This window comes from Martes martes (assembly GCF_963455335.1).
Source record: "Martes martes genome assembly, chromosome: 2".
Taxonomy (NCBI): Eukaryota; Metazoa; Chordata; class Mammalia; order Carnivora; family Mustelidae; genus Martes; species Martes martes.
Genome location: NC_137889.1, coordinates 80,589,962 through 80,613,777, shown reverse-complemented (window position 1 = coordinate 80,613,777; position 23,816 = coordinate 80,589,962). Strand labels below are relative to the sequence as shown.

The 23,816-nt window shown below is 38.5% G+C and overlaps 1 protein-coding gene across 4 annotated transcripts in view; it reads left to right on the top strand.

Annotated features, from left to right (window-relative positions):
* Nucleotides 1-208: 208 nt before the first annotated feature.
* Nucleotides 209-23,816, top strand: part of RXFP1 (relaxin family peptide receptor 1) — a gene marked incomplete at both ends in the record, with an annotated part of 100,320 nt that continues 76,712 nt past the window's right edge. For all 4 annotated transcript variants that reach the window (XM_080797156.1, XM_080797157.1, XM_080797155.1 and 1 more), the window contains one exon: nt 209-257. In XM_080797156.1, coding sequence (XP_080653282.1) covers nt 209-257 — 49 coding nt within the window. The remainder of the gene's footprint in view (nt 258-23,816) is intronic.

The window sequence follows — 23,816 nt, the reverse complement described above, 5'->3', positions numbered from 1 at the left end:
TCTGAGAAACAGAAAGAAAGAAAGAAAGAAAAAGAAAAGGGAATGGAAAGAGAGGGAGAGGAAATGAGAGAGGAAGGAGGGAGGACTGCTTTGTAGCTGCTAAGATTGCAGACAGAAATAGCACACAACCACCGTGAGCTGTGTGCGACTCAGAAACCAAGACCAAATTGTACTCACTTTTATTAATCAGTTGCTCACAAAGAAGGAAATGACATCTGGTCCTGTCTTCTTCTACATCTTGATTTTGGGTAAATACTGTAAGTATGCTCACTACTTAATTTTATATATCTTAATAATATTGTATGAACTAATCACAATTACAAATGTTTATTACTTAACATTTATGCTTTTAATATAAAACTGTTTTTTTCTGATAAAATTGTAATCTTACTTCAGAATTATTCTTAAGTCATTTCTGATATTTATATTGGAAACTGGAATATATTGGCAGAGGCAGTAATTAAACAAGATTAACATGACATACAAACCTATGCTTCATAACAACCAATTTGTTTAAGCAACAATTATTTTATAAATAATTTGGTACTATTTCAAGAGAAGTAGTCTTTAAAGAGATTGTGTTCAAGTAAGATGCCCATGTGAAATATCTGGTAAAGTCTACATTTATTCTGGTTTATGTGTAGTTTTAATGCTTCATGGTCCCAGTCTTTGTGATTTGATATCACAGGTGTGCCTTCTCACTGAGAAATGCATTCATAAAACTCCTTTTTTATTTAAAAAAGATCTCTCACTTTTCCTTGAAAGAAGAGAAGAGAAAAGCACAAAGCAATGAAAAGCACAGACCAGGAGCCCAAATGGGCATTTTTTGTTATAATGACAATTCTTGCTCTCTTTGTGTGCTATAGTTTATTTTTCAGAAAAAAAAAATGTAAATCGAGAGAGTCATTTTGCATTCAACCTTACTTAAATGATATTATGTAAGTAGAAATAAAGTGTTTATATTTCCTAGATAATAACTGATGAGAAAGCCAAAGCATATCAAGAAGGAAAACTTTCTGTGGATCTATAATACCTTCTGATGCTGGGAGTGATTAAGCTTTAACAAATTTAGAATTCACATGCATATTTACATCCCTCAATCTCTTAAAAGTTTGCAGAAGTCAGTTTTCACTAAGATAGTCTATTGACAATGCCTCCAAGTAAATTTCCTTCCGAACTCTCCCAGTTCTGATGCCATGTCCTGCATCAAAGTGATTTTTCTTTATTCCTCTCCTCCCTTGACCTCCAGTATGCTTTACTTTAATGGTCAAATGGGAGAGACAGCTTCAAAATCAAGGCAACAATTCAGAATCCTGAAGAAACATTCTAGCTCCTAGCTTTCTCTGCCTCTAATCTTGGTAACTATTATTTCATTTTTCATTCCAGTTTTATTAAGAAATAATTGACATACATCACTGGGGAAGTTTAAGTCAAAAAGAATGATGGTTTGATTTATATATATTGTGAAATGATTACACAACAGGCTCAACTAACATCCGTCTTCTTATATAGATACAATATAAAGGAAAAGAGAAAAGAATAAAGGGGAAAAAATTGTTTCCTTGTGATCAGAACTCAGGATTTACTCTCTTGACACCTGTCCTGTACATCAATCACACTGAAGTGGTGGCTGTCATCTTATTGGACATGACATCCTTAGCAATTACTTCTCTTGTAGCTGGAAGCTTGTAACTTTTGACCACCTTCCTTCACTTCTGCCAGCCTCCACCCCCCCCCCACCCATTATTTCTGGTAACCACAAGTGTTATCTTTTTTTTCCATGAATTTATTTTGAGACTTTCCTTTTTTTTTTTTTAAGTTCCACATATAAGTGAGATCATACAGTATTTGTCTTTCACTGTCTGCCTTATTTCACTAAGCATAATGCCTTCAAGGTCCCTCCATGTGTCATAAATACTAGAATTTTCTCATTTTTATCACTGAATAATATCCCATAGTGTTTGTGTACACACACACACACACACACACACACACACACAAGTATATGTATATGTATATATACTTATATATATGCCCCTACTCCTTTATTCCCTCAACCATGGATGGACATGTAGGTTGTTTCCATGTCTTGGCTATTGTAAATAATGCTGCTATGAATACCGGGGTGCATATTAACAAGTGCATCATATTAACGAGTTAGGGTTTTCATTACCTTTAGATATATTTCCAGAAGCGCAGTTGCTGGATCATGGAATAGTTCTATTCTTAGTTTTTTGAGGATACTTCCATAGTGGCTATGCCAGTTTGCAATTCCACCAACAGCGTTCAGGGATTCCCTATTCTCCACATCCATGCCAGCTTTCTTATCTCTTGTCCTTTTAATGACAGCCATTCCAAAAGGTATGAGGTGGTATCTCATTGTGGTTTTGATTCACATTTTCCTAGCATAGGACTAGTGATGTTGAGCATCTTTTCATGTACCTATTGGCCCTGCATATGTCTTCTTTGGAGAAATATCTATTCAGGTCCTTTGCCCATTTTTTAATTGGGTTATTTGGCTTTTTGCTACTGAGCTATGTGAGTTCTTGTTATGTTTTGGATATTAAGCCCGGGTCAGATATACAATTTGCAAACCTTTTTCCCATTCTGGATGTTTTCTTCTCATTTTGTTGATGGTTCTCTTTGCTGTGCAGAAGCTTGTTAGTTTGGTGTAGTTCCACGTGTTTCTCTTTTATTGTGTTGTTTGTGCTTCAGGTGCCATACCCAAAAAATCATTACCAAAATCCATACCCAAGAGCTTTGTTTCTATGTTTCATGGTTTCAGTTCCTACATTTAAGACCCATTACCCATTTTCTTAAGTAGAGGACCAAAAGCCAAATTGCAAACCATCACTAAAAATTGAATGTTTCTCATTACAATCCAAGCATTTAAGCCACTGGAGTTTTTAATATTTGTAGCCAAAACACTCATAAATCAATAACATTTTACTGTTTCCTATTCCATTACAATGAAATGAATAGGTTAAATAAGCCAAAGGAATACTTCCAAGTTAAGCATTCTAATATGGAAAATGGAATTCTAATATGAGGAATTCAAGGATATGTAAAAGGTGCTCAGGGCAGGTTGAAAAGCAACTTTAGCTAATGTGTTACTAGCCAATTCTGCTGAGTAAAAGAAAGTTCCCTGTTTACATATTCTATTTTATTAAAAAAATTACTTTCATAAGCAGAAAATAAAAAGTAAATGATAATGATGATGATGCCAAAACCTTCCAACTTTTTAAAATTTAAGTTATCTTGTTATTTAAAAAAAAATTTTTTTGACATTGTAGTGTGAGTAAGTACTTACAGGGTCCAAGTTCTCATCCTTCCACACCATCTGCAAAAGATAAAGGTACAAACATCTGATGAAGAGTTTGGCAAGCAGGATTCCTGGCTATAGGGTGTCAAAGGAGTGGGGAGGGTAGGAGGGCATTTGGCAGGCACCTCCAATTAACAACCCACACCCATAATTCACTTCCTGCTTTATCTCACCATTCAGCTCCACCAAGAGAGGATTTTCTATGCCCAAAGCAAAAGAAGTCAACAACTATGTAGGGACAAATCTTAAATCTCTGTAACTACCATATGGAGGTTATTGTTTGTTTGTGTTTGTTTGTTTGTTTTTTAATCCACTCTCCTATTGCCTGAGAAAGGCTATGGGAACTCCTAGAAGACTGCTGGCCCAAGGTGTTTCGCAGCACCCCCACGTATTGGTCCTAAGATTTGCAGCAATGACTTACCCTCGTGAGCCTTAGTTTGTAAAATTGCAATAAAATTTTTCACCCTACCCACACCCCAGAGCCCTTATGTTTGCTTCTTTATTACATAAATTACCTCCTTGAATCCTTAGAACAACTCTATTATGTAGATAAAATGAAGCACACAACGAAGGCAAGACCCAAGGACATTCAGTACCTTGTCACAAGATTCAGGCTCATAAATAATAAGAAGACTTGAGATTTGAATGCTTTTAAAGCCTATACTCTTTCCACTAGACCATGAACACTCTGAGAGATCATGTGTGTAAAGACAATAGCAATTATTAGTTATCTTTTCAACCAAAAATACTTACTGAATGCCAGTTACCTTAATAAGCATGAGACTTAAGGGTGACTACAGCATGATCCCTGCTCTGAAGGGGAGAATGGAGAAGAAAGAAAGTTAATCTAGGATTACCAATGAGACAAAAGCAAAAACCTAGGTGTACACAGGTTGGGGCAACATTAAGATTTAGAAAAGGTTTTCTTTCACCCTTGAGAATTTCTAATTCTCCAAAAATTCCTCTGTCTGTAGTCTAGTTAGCTATATTGTGCCGGTGTTGATTTATTAGTTTTGATAATGTACTGTGGTTATGTAATATCTTACCATTAGGGGAAGTTGGGTAAAGAGCACATGGGACCTCTCTGTGCTATTTTTGCAACTTCTTATGAGTCTACAATATTTCAAAATTAAGAGTTAAAAAACAATCCCCAGGAAGAATTGTATCTGGAATCCTTATCAGCAAATGCTTTACTTATTACCTAAATAGTATCATTAAACAAAAACAATCATTTTACTTAATACTTCAGAGAGACAGGGAACCAGTGAGGAAACAGGAAACAGAAGAAGCCCAAACATAAACTTGATCCACTTCAGTGTTTGCCAAGAACTGATCCAGCTGGGAAGGTTCTCCCTTTTAGATTCCAAATGGATGTTCACAAGACCGTCTGGGCTTCTTCTTAGGTCTTACAACAGGTATATCTTCTAGAAATTTTTCTCTAACCATTAAGAAGGAGAAAGGAAGAGGTTTTCCCAGAACAGATCATCAGGATATGAAAAAAGAGAATACTGACCTATTTACCCACCTCCAAAAGATGAGAGAATAAACTCTCCAATATGCAGACTACAGAATTATCTATTATTCCACTCAGTATGGAAGGTTACTAATAATTATTTGAAGGTTACTAATACTTTTGTATTGTTCTTTCTTTGAGTTTGGAATCATATTTTTAAATTTTAAATAGAAAATTAATAAGTCTGTGCAAATACATCATCATCATCTGCATAAAGGGAAACAAAGTACTGCATTTGTGAACTAAATAGTTTTCCGAACGTAATTTCACACATTAGGACAAACTTGTTAAACTGAAATGTGCTTGGAAATGGGTGTTCTACTTAGGTTTTTTTAAATTTTTTGTTTTGTCTGAAAAATTATAAACATTTATACCATTTTGATTTCAAGCTCTATGATTGTGGTTATAATTATAGTTGTTATATTTACCATTTATTGAGAGCTTTCCATGGACCATGAACTATGTACTAAGTGCTTTATAAACATTATCTGATTTTATGTCCATAAAAGCCCGAAGAGATATTCTCATTTTGCAAAAGAGGAAACAGAAGATGAGAAATACTGAGTAGCACGCCTAGGATCATTCCCTAGTAATTGCTGCAAAAGAGATTTCATTCCAAGCCTATCTCCTTGAAAAGCCTGTGTTAGTAAAACATGATTCGGTTCTAATATTTTCTAATACTATGCTATCTTAGAATTAAAGTAGTCCTTAAAAGATTGTCTGATCTGTTGGGGAGGGTATGTGCTATGGTGAGTGCTGTAAGTATGTAAACCTGGCGATTCACAGACCTGTACCCCTGAAGCTAGTAATACATTATATGTTTATAGAATTTTTTTAATTATTTAAAAAAAAAAGATTGTCTGATCTAACTCACTGGCCTTGAGACAAGTTATCTATATCTCCATGTTAGAGATTAAACAATAAAGAAATATTGACCAGTCCAAAGTCACAAAACTGGTATATACAAACAAAAACAAAGTTTGCACATTGGGGAGTGTATGTACTATGGTGAGTGCTGTGAAGTGTGTTAACCTGGCGATTCACACACCTGTACCCCTGGGGCTAACAATACATTATATGTTAATAAAAAATTAAAAATTAAAAAAAAGAAAAAAAAAACAAAGTTTGCACAACCTGGGGTAAGGTTCCTCCCCATCCCAGGGAAGCTCAAGAAACCCATGCTCGGTATTTGTGGATCTCCTCCTATGAGCTGGTTCCATCCGATCTACAGATTATCTGCCAGTGTACACCAACAGAAGAACTAGGATACACATGTAAGTAATTTGAATGTATAGAAAATTAAATTCAACCTGTATTGACCCCAGGATTTTGCTTAGAAGGCACTTTTATTTTCAGAACTTGACATAGAACTATACACATAAAAGTACCAATAAATATTTACTCGATTCCTAAGTTAGCCTACCTCTCCATCCTCCTGGATATACTCTCCCCTCCTTATCCCCAAAACTCCAGCAACTCTATTTCTTGTCCTACACATAGGGATAGGGTACTTTCTTATTCTCTTCAATTTTATATTTTCACCCATTACTCTGATCAGAACAACCAAAAGCTTTTTCCTTCTTTGGAGATAAACAGGAATCAGCAAGTCATCGATATTTTAAACTTGGCTTCTATTGTCTATCACAGTAATGCCAAAAGCCAAGTTAAGAAGAAAAAAAAATAGTATCAAGTGAGATCTCCTGTTACTTATGTTAGAAATTGGTATTTTCCTGGGGCGCCTGGCTGGCTCATTGAGTTAAGCATCTGACTCTTGATTTCAGCTCAGGTCATGATCTCAGGGCTGTGAGATCAAGCGTCATGTGGGGTTCCATGCTGGTCGTTGAGCCTGCTTATTTAAGATTCTCTCTCCTGCTCTTTTTTCCACCTCCCCACGACTCCCCTCTCCAGTGCACAGATTCTCTCAAAAGAAGAAAGAAACAGTTGTATTCTATAATAATTTGGCTGTTTGATTTTTTTTTTGCTAAGTTGATTCATTTTATAATTATTTCAGTATTACCTAAATTAACTAGAGTCACCTTATTTCTTAAATCTTCCATAATAACAAATATATCTTTTTTTAAGTAATCAGTTCTCTCAAAAAAAAAAAAAAAACCCTCTGAGAATTAGTCTTTGTGAGGACTTTTGGGGATTTGCACCTGCTGCTGTACAACATGTGGAGTCCTTGCTTCTGGAAATTGTCCCAGCTCCTCTCTCCACTCTCTGTCTCCATCATTCCTCCTCAATTTCCCCTCAATATTGTCCCTGGAACAAGTTCTCCTTCCATAGTGAAGAACAACATAGTTCTCTGGCCTCAGCTCCTGTCTCTAAACTCAACTCCAGGTCCATCTCTAGTCAAGGCACTCAGTTGAACCAAATGCCACCCATATGATCAGCTACAAAAAAAGACAGAAGATAATCTTATATGTTCTTTAGTAGTAAGATTCACCCTTCTTAAAAGGCAGCTAAGAGCTAAAATATTTATTTTGTTTTTATTGGAGAATTGAATATGCATTTGAACTGAGATGTTGTACGATTGCATGAGCTAATTCATTAAAACATCTAAAACATCTAATTATGTTGCTGTCCCTTAACCATCATTTCTCTTAACTATTATACTTAGAGAAAAATACTCTTTTCTGTTTCCATCATCTGAGTCTCCAGTGAATCGCTATCTAGTTAATTTCATCTTATGTCTCTCAAATACTTTTTTAATTGAAGTTTCATAAAATTAGGCTTTCGAGTTCAAGAGAAAGTCAAAGTTTATTGAGTAGCAAGTTCTCATTCTTTTTTTTTTAAAGACTTTATTTATTTATCTGACAGACAGAGCTCACAAGTAGGCAGAGAGGCAGGCAGAGGGGGCAGGGAAGCAGGCTCCCCGCTAAGCAGAGAGCCTGATGCGGGGCTCGATCCCAAGACCCTGAGATCATGACCTGAGCGGAAGGCAGAGGTTTAACCCACTGAGCCACCCAGGTGCCCCGCAAGTACTCATTCTTTACATAAAAAGACACTGAGGTCATATAGCTGTGCTCCCTTTTGTTGTCCGTTGTATTATTCTTTACTCACTCTTACCATATGGTTTCACTTACTCGTGGAGCATAAGGAATAACACGGAGGACATGGGGAGATGGAGAGAAGTGAGTTGGGGGAAATCACAGGGAGAGACAAACCATGAGAGACTGTGGACTCTGAGAAACAAACTGAGGGTTTTGGAGGTGAGGGGGTGGGGGGTTGGGTGAACCTGGTGGTGGGTATTAAGGAGGGCACATATTGCATGGAGCACTGGGTGTGGTGCATAAACAATGAATTTCATAACAATGAAAAGAAATAAAATGGAAAAAAAATAAATTTTAAAAAATGGGCCTCCAAATTTCATATGTAGGACAAGAAGGGCAGGAAATATGAGAGGCATAGAACATCACCTGAAAGTAGAGAGAAACTACACTGAGGTTATTAAAATAAATTACTTATCCACTAAAATCCTAGCCTCCAAGATTAAGACTTTGCCAATACACTGAGCTTAGTATAATCATTATTCACTTACCTGCCTAGAGACAAACCTCTTAAATCATTCTCACAACCAGGTACAGCATGGGCGGGGAAAGAAGGGTCTAATCACATCTCCCCAAGTCCATGCCTGCAGTCAGACCCTAAGGAACTTCAATGACAGCGGCTTTTATCATCTCAGAGTAGATTAAGATCCAGCGGACGCTTTCATTATCTGTATTCCCTCTCTAGTCCATGCTGCCATGCTCTTCCTCAGACAACTAAATTGTTTTTAAAGATTTATTTACTTATTTTGGAGAGAGCGAGAAAGCAAAAGCGTGGGAAAGGGCAGAGGGAGAGGAAGAGAAGCAGAGTCCCCACTGAGAGTGGAGCCCAACTCAGGGTTTCATCTCCAACCTGAGATCATGACCTGAAACCATGAGTCAGACATTTAACCGACTGAGTAACCTAGCACCCCACAACTAAATTGTCTTCAAAGATACAGCCCCAGGGCACCTGGGTGGCTCAGTGGGTTAAAGCCTCTGCCTTCGGCTCAGGTCATGATCCCAGGGTCCTGGGATCGAGCCCCGCATCAGACTCTCTGCTCAGCGGGGAGCCTGCTTCACCCTCGCTCTCTGCCTGCCTCTCTGCCTACTTGTGATCTCTGTCTGTCAAATAAATAAATAAAATCTTAAGAAAGAAGAAAAAAGTTATAGCCCCTTCCATTGTATGCCCCGTAGATACTGAATCTGGCCCTTGGAGCCGTCTCTCTACGATGGGGGTATCGGAGGATTGCTATGCAGGTGTCCACTGAAGCTGTGGTGGGAGAAACTTTGTCAACTCCTCAGTAGTAATTTATAAACTATTAGACTCTTCCAGACATTTCTAGTTTCCAGACAGATGGTTTCTTTTCTCTAGGTACACCCAAATAACTTGGACATCAAATACCTATAATACCTATAACCTTGACCTCTTCCATCACCTCTCCCCCCACAAAAAAGAACACCGTGACTTCTGACTTCTATCTTTCTGCCTGTGCTGAGGTGCCAGAGAGGGCAGATACAGTCGAGACCGTGTTCATGTTGAATAGAGTCACCCTAAATTGCTTTTTTCATCGCTCACCCCACCTCAGCACACACAATTTCCTGAGATGGAGTAACATGTTTTCTGACTTCACGGAGATTGAAAGGACACTTAGAGAAGGCATCTTCACTGTTGTGCGAAGCTACCCAAAGGCATTAACAATTTATGATTTGGTAGCAAATAAGTCCCACACTGGTAGTAAGCTACCTGCTACCATGCCAGTCTGATTTCCTCTTTATCCTGTGGGGTGAGATGAAGTGGGTGTGTGAAAATTGAATGCGTCTCCCTGGCCTTTCCTACTTCCTTCGGGCTTTGATCCTGCTGTGTGTTCACTTTCTCCTCCTTTTCATCTCTCTCACCTACAGTCTGCTTCATGCCAACTGGAATCAGCAGCATTTCCTTGCCCGGCCTCCAAGAGGCCCAGAGATTGCTTTCCTAGTCTAATCTACCACTTCCTCTTCCCCCCTCACCACCACCTGATTTCTCCTTTGTCGTCTCTATTCCTCAGCCACACCATACCTCTTGACCTAACACACACCAAGAGAAACTCCGGCCTCTCTGTCCCCAATCTTGCAACCAGAATTCTTATTTCTGCCTACCTCTAATTCTTAAGATCCCTCCTCATGAGTTAGGAGGTTCATAGAGGATAGTTTCCTATTAAACACACTTTCTGCAGGTAACATATGCCCCCATTTTGCAGTTACCTGCTCTCAAGAACTTATGGCTAATATTTGCCGCATTCAGTAAGACGGTTCCAACATCTAATCCTCACAGCGTAAGGGAGACATCACCCTGCGGGTTCCTCTAGGTAGAGCCATTCAAACAAATAAATCTTACTTTATAGATTCGAAACTGAAATGTTAGCAAAACACGCTGTTGGACACAAAGTGACAAATTTTGAACAAAATTTATCAACGTACGTGCCTGGATCTCCTGAGAGACATCCCATAAGCTACCGCACAAAGCTGTTTTGAAAGCTTGTATCCAGGTTTCATGATGCAGGTATAAATTAATGAAAATAACTGATTACATTCTCAGGTGCATCAGGCAACAGCTTCTGAGAGCACAATTGGTGCTGCCGTGACATACACCCAGAAAACCTCTGATCCTTGTCTTTCCTTTCCAGCCTCTTCTCTCCTCCAGCTCACCCTCGGCCTTCTGACATTTTAATAGGCTTTTCCCAGAGCGGGCTAGAAATATTTGACTCATTTTCAATGGTCTAGAAGACATGCCATTTTTACTTTCCTAGTTGTGGCTGATTTGTTGGAAACTGCACAACTGCTTCATGGTTTATAAATGTTTCTACTTTCTCACCCATTTCCAGCTTAGACAAGAAGACGTCATCATTCATACTTTCTGTTAGATTCTCTTAACCTCCACTTAACCTCCGTCTTTGTGTTAATATCAAGAGAGGTGACTAGTTTAGCTAAGTTAAATTTAGATTTTTATTTCTCCCCTTCTGCCTGTAGCCCTCGTCTTTGGTCTTGAAAGCTCCCTGGAAAGAAGGATTGTTTTTGTTTGTTGAAATTCAATAACTTTTCTCAGCAACTGAGCATTCATCCCCAGAGTTGACCTGAAATAATATAGCAAATCATTTGTCCATCAAATCCATTTTAATGGGGAAAAAAATCTATACAAATCTTTTTGTAGCACTGCTGGCTCTTGGCATCTTTTTCAAAATTTCTATGTTGGTAATATATAGCGGGTTCAATATTGTTCTCATGGTCCATTATAGTCATTACCTGGGAGGAGCTGCACAAAGAAATTAAATAGACTTATTCCCTTCCCTCTAGGAGTTCACAATCTATGACAGCTTTCATGTCTGTCTTATAAGATAGATCCGAATAGGCACAGGCTAGAATTATTAACTTAAAGATGTGAAGAGATAGGTCAAGACCAAACACTTTATCATGATTAAATCCCCTTGACGTTTTGCCTTTGGTACAGCTCTAATGAATACCTGAATAGATAACTAAGGAATGAGTGTGGTACTGATCAAGAAAAATGGAACTTAACAAAGCAGTGTGTCATGAAGGAGTCCAAGGAAGAATGATGCTACGTCGTATGGAATAAAAATAAGGGGTGTTTGCAGACCGAGAGTAAGTGCTGAGAGAGAAGAGAATTCAATGAAATCTCCCAGCAGTCCGTGAGGCAGAGGCAGCAGAAGGAACAAGCTGAGGCAGGATGTGTTGATGATGGTGTTAGTGTAACCTTTATAAAGCTATTATATGTGATCCAGTCTCGGAATGGGTTCACATTTAATGAAGCTCGTACAGAGCAAGGGCATTCACCTTTACTCATGCCTCTGAAAAGATTTAAAGAATCATCCACCGTATATGGTCTACACCAGTCTTATTGAAGTAGCATGCAATCTCTTCTCTAGATTTCTCTTCCTCCAGATTTCTCTCTTTGATGCAAGACCGTGGAGACCCCTCCTGCCTCCTTTCCCCCATCACTCAGCCCTCACTCCTCATGCACTCCTGAGACAACACGCTCCTCTGCCACACAGTCTCTTTGCACACAAAAACCATTTTCTATTCTGACCACTTTTTTCAGGAAAATTCATCTCTCAGTATTGGGGGCTTTTTCCCCCCCTCAGGAAGTAGAGGGTAGGGGAGGAGTTCAGAGAAGAAGGTTAGGGCGCCTGGGTGGCTCAGTGGGTTAAGCCTCTGCCTTCAGCTCGGGTCATGATCTCAGGATCCTGGGATCGAGCCCTGCATCGGGCTCTCTGCTCAGCAGGGAGCCTGCTTCCTCCTCTCTCTCTGCCTGCCTCTCTGCCTGCTTGTGATCTGTCTGTCAAATAAATAAAAAATTAAAAAAAATCAGAGAAGAAGGTTAAAAGGCAATGCCAACATTATTGGTCATGAAATTTAAGGATTCAGGAGAAGGTGTAAATTATTACACACATATAGACACACACACAAACACACAGAATAATAGCTTTGCCCCGCCATTAATATTAAGTATATCAAAACCAGATGGGGGTATAATATACAAATTTTCATTTTTAAGGCACAAATCTCAGATGTGTAAAGTTGAAATTTTGTTTCCATGACTGAACTCAGAGCTCATGACTCCCACAAAAAAAAAAAAAAAAAAAGATAGACATTTAAATTTGCTAATTCAAAGCAGCTTCGTTTAAGCATTGGCAACTTTATCTTTAAAGTACAATCTTAATCCCTTAGGAATTGTTACCCAGTCCACCCACGCATTTCCCCCTCTGCCAGCAGCAGGTGGGTTCAGAGGAAGCTTCTGAAACAGGGAAATGGAGGGCAGGTGGAGGGATGAACATCTGCAGCAACTCTGCCAGCGCCATGTGAGGTTTAGCTCCTCTGTCGGGTGTTGGCACCAGCACTCGCCAAAGCGTTCAAACACTTCCATATTCTCCAACTGGCAGGGCCGGATAATCCACATGCTTCTCTCCCAGCAATAACGCCTCTCTCCATTGACCGTCTGCTCATAGCCAACCTTCTCCGGAGAGCATAGGAAACCCTCAAATGGCCTTCACCTGTCAGAAGCCCAGGGAGATTTGGGGCTGACTCAGCCCCTGTTTCAGCTTACCTCGCCACCACAGCTGCCCACCCACCTCGTATCACATAGGACATGTGGCTTCTGCTAGAGATGTGCCCTTTCCTTGTGCTGCAAATTAGGATTTGGGACAAGAATCACCTCTGTTTGGGCAACCCCCCAAGCTCTCTCAGTGATTTCTACCTCCCCTCTTCCCCAAAGGAATTTTAGATTCCAAGCTGACAGGGTGTTTCATGCTCACATCTTGTTCCCACCAAGTTCAAGAAAACAGCTTTGAGAGTATCACACATGATTACCCACCTCTATAGGTTGGGGAAACATTCAGTTCTCTGAGTCCTTCAATACTTGGTCTTGACTGTCAAAACCAAGATGGTAGCATTCAAAGAAATGAATAAAAAGGAAAAATATGCTCTCTCAAGTATCTGGCTTTTGCAGTTGAAAGGCATGACTTTTAAGCGTTGGAACTCAGGCAAGAATTTGACTATTCCAGAAAGGCCCTTCTGGGCTCTACCTTCTTTGAGCAATAAAGTACAGTCCAACTGCCTTGTATTAGTGGCAGAAGGTAAAAAATGAATAACTAAGAAAGAAGAATATTTGGATATGTGATAAAAACATGCAGCATTTGATAAGCAGGAATTATATACACAAAACCATAGTAATTTGAAAAACTAATTACAATTCCATATTTTAGTAAAATAGGAAATCTTTGAGAATTTGCAAAATATTTAATGTCAAATATTTACCTAGATTTCTCAATAATGGTAAGTGGATAAAGTGAATATACATGTTTATTCTCACTTTTGAGAAAATTCTAAAGGAAATCAGATTATTCACAATTTAAATAATGGCAAATAGTGTTATTCACTTTATCAAAGGAATATCTTCATTTGGCGTTTGGTTTGTTTTTTTTTTTTTAAGTCACATGAAAATGTACTTATTCTATCTGGATTCTAACCCAAATATTATGACTACATCCTATATTCTTGCTGGTACCATTTCTTCCCACCCTTTCATTCTGTTGTCCAAACTATTCCTGTTATTATACTTACACCTATCTTTTGCATAATTTTTATTTTTAATCTCTTTGCCCTACATTTTTCTATACGTTTTCTTTTCTGTTGTTCGAACCAACACTGATCATAATATTATAGGTGAAAACACCAAAATATAAAAGTATTATTTGAATTGTGAAAAATCCCAAATCATTGTGTTTACCTGTTAACTTTCTTCTAATAGAATGTGTGGAACAATAGAGTTTGGGCTCAACAGTAGGAAGGAACCAAGAGTAGTTTTCATGGCGCTCTCATCACCAGAAGCTGCACTATCACAAACGCTCTTCTCCAGTCGGTCCCCAGGAACCTACACTACTTTTAAACTTATTCTGGGGAAGTTGCTGCAAACCTTTAATATATATTATAATGTGCCATATTCTATGTACTTAGATACACAAAATGTGCCAGACCAAAGTTACCATCTTCTGATTATTAACATGAATTATTTATATTATTGAAGTTGTAACTGGAGTCAGTTACATTATTGAAGTTCTGGTTGAAGATAAACACTTGAAGGTATTGTCTAAGTAAATCCTCACATGAAATCTGGAGGGTAAATGTGTGCTCATCTCTCTACATGAGGGACGTGTGTGTCCACACGTGGGACTGACGCAGATTGAGGAATTTGCTAAGATCACTGGCTCCTAAGTGCTTAATTTAGAACTTGAACTCAGGTATATCTGACACCCGAGTTTGAGTTCTTTTCACTTCTCATATAAACACCCAAATCATGAGACATAATTATTGCATATTGTCTCTCATTTTATAAAACAAACATTTTTATTCCCAATTATAGATGAGCAAACTGATCAAGCAAGTTGAACTCAGTTCAGATCCACCACTGACTGTTTCCTGGGGAAAAGGAGAAGTCACTGGCAGGCACAGATAGAGTGTGGGCAAGACCACAGAGGCAGGAAAGGGTACGGTATGTGCAGGAAATGATGAGAAGTTGGGATGGTTTAAGAATAGTGTAGAAGCAAATGTTTGCAGATAGTTACAATCATTAGAACCAGATTATAAAGTCTTTGTAAGCCACTCCCGAGAATGGACTCTGGACTATAGTACATAAGAGATTGTAGCAGAAATTATGCACAGAATGCTTTAAAGAGGTGGATTGTTTTGGAAGTTACTCTGGCAACTTACCAAAAATGACCTAGAATGTGAAACACTGAAAACAATCCCTAAAAGAAGTGTCCACTGCACTCGAGTCACTAGAGAGCCAGAGGCTATGACCAAGTCAAGTCGGCTGCTGGTTTTTACATTGTTTTCATAGAACCCTAATATATTTTTAATATATTTTCTTCCTGACTTGTACCTATAAAATACACAAAATATGTGTGGAATACAAGACAAAGTTTTTGTCTACTACCCTTATTATGATATGACTGGCTTTTTTTGACATTGCACTCCACAAATATCCAATAATTATCCCTACTTCTAGCTCCCTAAAAAGTCTTTTGATCCACTCTGTGCCTGTATTTACATGTTTCCTATTTTTCTTGTGTTATTTTCTCACTGTTTTCTTTAATAGCATAAAGCTTTTAGATCCAAATTAAAAATAAGGCAAAAGACAAAACACAATAGAAAACATTGTAACAAACGTACATGCAATAATGGACAATTGATGGACAATGTGTTTATTTGAATCCAATGGAAGGTACTATCTAGAAGTACAATCTCTACTCCTTAATCAATAAGTAACTTTGCCACACAAAGCTGTTACTAAGAAAGTGTCAGTAAACAAACTTAAGGGATTTTACTCAGAATTCACAATACACAATAACCTCACAGTAGTGGGAAAACAGTATAGATTTAAATAATGTAAAATATAGCATTCATAGGGCCAAGGCATATCTGTAAGATATAATTTTATTCTTTGTTTTAATATGTTTGTGTTTTAATCAGTAACACTACACATGATAAGTTTGAAGCACAAGGGTACATTCATTATTTTATTTCTTAGAGTTTCCTTGATGAAGGTCACAGTAAGAATGGGGTGAAATGGTGCTGAAAGTTTAGGGCACGTTACTGATCAGGCATCAGAGATGCCCTCAACCCTGAGCACATTTCTAGTCTCCCTAAAAACTGCATATCCACGGTCATGCTATTTAGAAAAGTAGCTTGCCCAGGACCTTTTCAAAATAAGAGTATATTTTATTATTCCTGCAAGCATTGAACTAAAGGAGATAGAGTGAATTGGCCAGTTAGCTCAGTTGGTTAGATCGTGGTGCTAAAAGGAATACACAGCTGAAAATGAGCTTCTTTTGCAGATATCGTAAACATTATATAAAAACCATTGCTAACAGCTTCTGAGACTAGAAATGTTATAATCACTAGTCACAGAAAACTAAAAAAATAGTTTCTATATATTTATGAAAAAACAAGAGATTCACTTTCAGCTGGACAAATCTTTCCACCGGATAAATTACTCTCTGGTATAAATTAAATGCATATTTGGAAACTACATAAACTCTTGAAAATGACATAGTCAGAAAACCACATACATTCTGGAGTTGGAATATCTGTGTACTACATAGGGTTTACAGTGGTGAGCTGAAGGAATGCCACACATAGAGAATGCACAAAGTCTTCTTTACGGTTTTCCTAAGAGTAAGTTCCATGCCAATTTGTCAATCTAGAAAAACTTAGTTTTTGGATTTTTGTTCACTTGATTAATACAGATGTATATTCTAGATTCAAAATTTAAATCCAGCCTCTCTTTAGGATTTTTACCATCATTTGGTGACAGACTACAGCCGTGATAAATACAGTATTACTTCACCACTAGCTATACCAAAGAGCTAGTCGAATTTCAAATATTTCTCCTTGCAGCTCTTTCTTCCCTTAATTTTCTGTTCCTTTCATCCTTTCTTCCCCTTGCCTATACACACACACACACACACACACACACACACACACACATATCAGTCTAGTCATTCCATAGATAGAAACTGTGGTCCCTACAGTTGCTATGAGTCTGGTAAAAGAGGTAACGTCCTTTGAAGAAACAAAGATTTGGTGGCTACACAAGGATCAGGCCGAGGATGTGTTTGGGACATTTACAGAAATAGGGTCCTAACTAGCTAAAGCCAGAGTCTGGAAAAAGAGCCATAGACATCTTTATAGTACCACAATTTTAAAATACTATTCTAAATGTTTCAAATACATGGACAATTATTCATTCTCCCTTTCCTTTGACTAATTTTTTTTTAGTTCCTGCAATATGCCTAGTACCAATACAAGCATCAGAAATCAATGGCGTACAAAACAAAAAAGATGTCTTGCCTATGGGAATTTACATTCTAGGGATGATATTCAAGTAGTAAAAAGAGGGCTTTGGGGTGGCTCAGTGAGCTAAGCATCTGCTTATGGCTCAGGTCATGATCCTAGGGTCCTGGGACCATGTCCCCACATTGGGCTCCCTGCTCAGCAAGATGCCTGCTTCTCCCTCTGCTCCTCCACCTTGCTCATGCCCTCTCTCTCCCCTTTGCTCTGTGCATATGCAGAAATAAATAAATACATCTTTTTTTAAAAAAGATAAACTAATAAATAAAATGTCCCTGATAGTATAAGTGTTGTGAAGAAAAGGAAGGGGGAAAAACCAGTGTAATAAGGTAGTAACTAGCAAGGAAGGTGAAGAGACTTGAGTTAGAATGATCCCAGTTCCTGCAAGGCAGGGATATTTATGCTGAAACCTGAGCTGTGAGCAATAGTCAGGAATGACCCGGGGAAGAACAAGCCAGGCATCCAGGTGGATAGAACAGCTAACTCAAAGACTCTAAAGTAGGAACAAACAGCCCATCCAGAGAACAGTCAATATGGCTGAAACTAATTGAAGCAGGAAAAGTGTAAAGAAACCAAATCAGTAAATAGGAGTGGCTCACTCATGTAAGGTCAAAAGAGGAGGGTAAAGAGTTTGCATTTTTATCCTAAGAATAATGGGGTGACATTATCAGTTTTGAAAGAGGGTATTTTTGTGATCTGATTTCTTTTTGAAAGATCCCTCTGGGTAATATATGGAGAACAGGTTTAAGAGAAGCAGGAAGTCCAGGTGAGAGACAACTGCAGCTAAGAAAAGACAGTGGCAGACCCTATGAGGGAAAAAAGAAGCTGAGATGAGGAGACATTGGCACATTCAGGATAGCTGTGAAGAGAAAGTCGCCAGCCAGCCCTTGCTAAAGGATCACTAAAGGGAGGTGAGGGACACAGAGAAAGAGAATCCTTTATCCCTAAAATATGAGAGGAGGCAAAAGGAATTAAAAGGGTCAAAGATATGCTGAGGGAATTTTCTTTTAAAGGAAAGAAGAATATGTAGGAAAATTACCATGTAAAGTACAGATTCTCTGCTTAGTAATTCAATTCTGGAGGCATGATGCTTTCCCTTACCTGCCACAGATGAGCATCCAACCCATTTATCAGTCTAATGAGCTGGTACAGATGGGCAGGTCAGCAGGCAGCCACTCAGAGGGAGCCCAGCGGGCAACAGCCATACTAGAGTATGACCAAAGAAAAGAAGATGAATCCTTTCTCACTACCTAACCTGGTGACCTGAATGAGTAACCATCTCCCAGTATAGCTTCAGCTTAATTTGAGATGGCAGCATGGACAGAAATAGGCAGTCAGGCAGTCAACAACACAAACAGATACCCACAGAGAGCCACCTCATTAGAAACCAACTGTGAAAGGTTTGAGGGTGGGGTGCCCTACAAAAGATTAAGGAGAGTATTAACTAATTCCTGATAGACATCAATAAGAAAAGAAAGGTATAAACAATATCTACTTGTTGTCAGGAGGTCTTAGCATCAAAGTGGGGTCCATGTGACTCTTAGCATCTCGACCAATATTGTAAGCCCATAATGCTTACAATTTCATGGATCCATGATTGATTGGATGGAAGAGATTCTATTAAATATATTCTCAGCACAGTTGTTAGTTACAATAGAAATAACCTGGAAACTAAAAAACAAAGGACTTAGAAAGAAGGGAAATTTGCACATAGTACACGTGACTTCTGTGAAAGGCAGTGAAGAACAATTTCACATCCATTAGCTTCATCTAGTCATGCCAAAAAACCTGGAAGGGAGATATTACTTATACCCGTGTTCTAGAAGAGGAAACTGAGAAGTTCCAAAACCTGCACAAAATTCACAATGGCACAACTAGGAACTTCCAAGAATAACTCCCCCCTCCCAACAGCAGCCACACTTAGCCTGGGCTGAGAATGCGCAGTACCCGTGTCGGGAGCAAGTCTTGAGGACTGCTGTTGTCTGAGGTTGTGGTAATTCTAAGGAAAGGCACCAGCAGGAAAATAGATTTAAATAAGCCTCTTTGATTTTGCTAAATAAGAAGTAGCTATATGGAAAAGCATTAAAATTAAGTCCATGACGGATGTTATTAACAAAATAGCCACCATGGGAATTCTAAAAAGGAAGCAGTGGTTACTCGACCTAGCCTGCACACATGCAGTCAGTCAACAGTCAGTGGTGCCCGGGATAGCCCTGCAATGATATTCAGAGTCTTGCCTTTTATATTTCTCCCTCGGAGGTAATAGCCCCACTGCGTACCTTGAGACATCTACGTCATACCCAAATAAACCCTGTCCAACTCCCATGGTATAGAAATATGCCTTTGAAATTGTCCTTTGGGTTAAAGATGGGAAAGAAACTACAGACTCAGAGTCATAAACACACAGATGATACCGAAGGACAAATCTTATAAACAATATGTCTGGCATTTAAAGTTGTTTGTGTCTCACAGCCATAATTCTCAGAAAAGCTAAAGCATACATACATCTCTCTCTCTCTCTCTCTCTCTCTCTCACTCCCACACACACACACACACACACATATGGTGTCCAGGTAATTTCATATAACTGTGTGTGTATGTGCTCAAATACCAGCCAGAAGGGAGGTTAGATATTTTTCAAATAACAAACATTTTTAAGCCTGGGAACTTGACAAAGCTTTTCAGCTACAGTAAGTTTAAAAGATTAAGATATTTACCAAACTATTTCAAATTTTGGAAAGATTTTAAACCTATATAAAGATTACAAAAGCAGTAAAATGAACACCCCTATACCTTTCACCTGGATTCACCCATTGGTAACATTGTCTCACACTTGCTTTCTATCTCTCATCAAACATTACAAACTTACACATGTTTTTCTTGCTGAATGATTTGAGAGTAAACTGCAGACATCATGATCCTTCTCTTCTACTAAATAATTTAGGTTGTATCTCCTAAGAATTATGTTCTCTTATCCCCCAAGCAATGATTACATTCAGAAAAATCTAACACTGATAAAATCAGACTACCTAACATAAAGTCCATATTCATATTTCAACAATAATCTTATTATGACCTTTATAGAAAAAATTATTTTTTTCCTAATCCAGGCTCCAATCCAGGATCACACCTTGCATTCAGCAGCCACAGCTCTGTCTTTAATCTGAAGACAATGACGTGAGTTTTGAAGAATGTTGTTCTGTAGAACATTCCTTAGTTTGGGCTTGTCTGACTCAAGGGTGTGCTTTTATAAATACCTAAAATAATACTTTTTTTTTTTTTTCAAACACAAGGCTGTTACAGAAGCTGTCATAGAAATATACCAGAGGAAAGCTACGTGCTATGCTTGGGGCTCATCTCCTGTTAAAATGTCTCCTCGTATTGCATCATTTTGTCTTTAAAATAGGGCTTGCAGAACTCCGTTTCCATATCTCACTTGTTCTTTTCGTTATTCTCCACCAATTTTCAAACAAAAACATCACACTTATCTATCCTGACTGACTTTCAAGTCATTCTTTTTTTTTTTTTAAGATTTTATTTATGCGACAGAGATAGAGAAATAGCATGAGCAGGGTATAGGCAGAAGCAGGCTCCCTGCTGAACAGGGAGCCCAAGGCAGGGCTGTATCCCAGGAACCCAGGATATTGAGCCCAGGACTCCTGGGATCATGACCTGAGCCGAAGGCAGATGCTTAACTGACTGAGCCACCCCGGCTCAAAGTTACTTCTGGAGCCTTAACCTAAGCCTACACTTTGCCTTCATCTGTTGGCAATGATTTTCATTTTCCTAGGTTCCTTTACCTAGAGATGCACTTATAGTTCTCATGCTCCCCTCCAGGGTAGGGAGTCTACATCACTATTTTCATCAATCCCCTCTGCATCAGAAATGCATTTGAGGTGCCCCAAAGAGAAAGATCAAGCAACAATGGCTTAAACAAATAAGGGTTTATTTTTTTCACATGAACACCATCCAGAAGTAAGTGCCTGCTGACACTGGAAAAGCTGTTCGGCCGTACCATTAGAATCCTAAGCTCTTTCTTTCACTCCACCATCTTTTGTGCATTGGTTATTGTGTTAAATGATTATTTCTTAAGGCATGCCAAGATGGCTACCGTAGCACGAGACATTAAGTCCATGTTCAAAGATGACGTGAAACTCCATCTTTCCCCTTTAATCAGGAAGACAATAGATTTTCCAGAAATTCTGCCAAGAAGACTTCTACTTCTTAGATCTCATTGGTAGAAATTTGGTCACATAGCCTGTCTAAAAGCCAAGGCAGCAGGGAATGCAGGAAATAGGAGTACCATTATTGTTGAGTCCTGTCATCTCATTTTCCAGTACTGAATACATTGTCACCACCAAAAAAAATGGGGAGGGGGAATTCCAATATGAAAGGGAAGGGGAAAATAGATAATGAGTAGACAACTAGAAATTCCTCTATCTCCTCCCAATCACTGTTTAACTGGATCCATTCTTTACTTCTCAATTTCATTCTATATTTCTTCTTAATTTTTCTTCATTTATCTTCTCTTTCTAGTACTTCCCCTTGAAAAATGAATTTTCAAACATTTTTGTTAACATTTTATCTTCCACCCAGAATCAAATAATATTACAACAGCTGGTACTGTCTTCTCTCTCAACATGTGGGAAAACCTGAAACCTAGCAAGAGGAAGTGATTTGTCCACGTTTGCCCATCAATTTGGAGACATACCCAAGAATAAAACATAACTCCACTGAACATCAGAACTGATATTAAGTATCAGAATAAATGGTGCATATTTGTCCACTTGGTTCTGTTCGGTTCCTCTTGCCTATATCTTGGCCACTTAAATATAAAGTTCTCCACAAGGATTCATCAATTCAGTTGTTTATTTCTGGAAACTTCTCTAAGAGGAAAGATCATGAGAATTGTGTTTCCCTTTTTCTTTTTTTGTTTAAACATTTTTTTTAAGATTTTATTTAATTTGACAGACAGAGATCACAGGCAGGCAGAGAGACAGGCAGAGAGAGAGGAAGGGAAGCAGGCTCGCTGCTGAACAGAGAGCCCAATGCGGGACTCGATCCCAGGACCCTGGGATCATGAGCTGAGCCGAAGGCAGGAGGCTTTAACCCACTGAGCCACCCAGGCGCCCTCCCTTTTTCTTTTTAATTTTTTATTTACTCTCTAAATATGAAGAAAGAAGAAACCAGGGTAAAAAGTCATTGTCTTCATTGGTAATCATTGTGCCATATGAACCATGAGTTTGAATTTATAAAACTGCCATCTCCAACACACCTGCCAGGAAACAATAGGAAAATGTCTATTTAGATGTATTATGTTCAACTTTGACCTTGTGGGGAAATATCCAGGGTAACAAAAACACAAAACACCCTGATGAAGTAGTCTCTCTTCCTTGTACTGGAAAGATTTCAAAAAGAGACAGATCACCCAGAATAGAAGTCAAAGAGGAAGTCAGTCAGAAGGGATAATTTGTCTTGATCATGAAAGGTAAGATTTAGAAAAAGAAGATATATAGGGATGCTGTCATAAGCCACAAAAAGGAAGGCTGAAATATGAATGACTTTTCCAGGGGCTCACAAGCAGGTCAATATGGGGGATGAGTTGAGGCACCGTGTTAAGAATACATGCTCTGAAGGGAGTCAGACCTGAGTCTGCATCTGTTCTGCCACTTACCCCTTCTTCGATCCCACACAACTTACTCCTCTACGCCTTACCTTCTAAACTGTACGGTCATGGTAATATTAGTAATTACTTCATGGGATTATCATGAGGATAAAATGAAGCAAGGCATATGAAGTGCTTAGCCTTGTACCTCACACAGTGTAAGTGCTCAGAAGCATGAAAGAAAGAACTGCAGATCAGAGAGAAAGATTAAAGTAATGGCTTCTTGGGTTTAAAAAACTAAATTATGATGAGTTGGGACCTCTTTGACTATAAGGCTAAAAGTGTAATAAAAAGGAAACCACTAAAAATTTATTACCTGGACATGATATAATACAGACTGGAATCAGTTGAGACAGTAGGAATGGAAATATGGTGCTGAATGGAAGAGCTATTAAGAAATACGACTGCCCTTGATTTAGGGTCTCTATTTCTTGGCTGCTCCACTAGAGTAATCAATAAAACTGACTGCTGTCCTACTAGTGAGTAGGAATAAAATGTGCTGGTTGGATAGTCAAGACAACAGTTTTGTCATGATTTGAGAAATATGCTAGAAATGCATAAATAGAGAATTCAGAAACCTTGGCTGCTCTTAGTGTTGGGAAATATGTGCATCCATTCAATAAATTCTTACTGAATACTTATTATGGCAGAGTACTAAGCCCTAAGAAATGTTTATATTAACATCTCACCCAGCTGAAAATCACTTATGCTGGAACCTCAAAATTTTTCATTCTTAAAAACCATTTAAAAAACAAAAGAAGAGGAAAGAAATCTTGTCCTCTTTAGGCCCTTGTTCCATCTTTTTGCGTCTTCTTCAATTTCATTCATAAGTGTTCTGTAGCCTCCGGTGGGAGGGACTTTGGTCCACTGCTGGATCCTTCACAC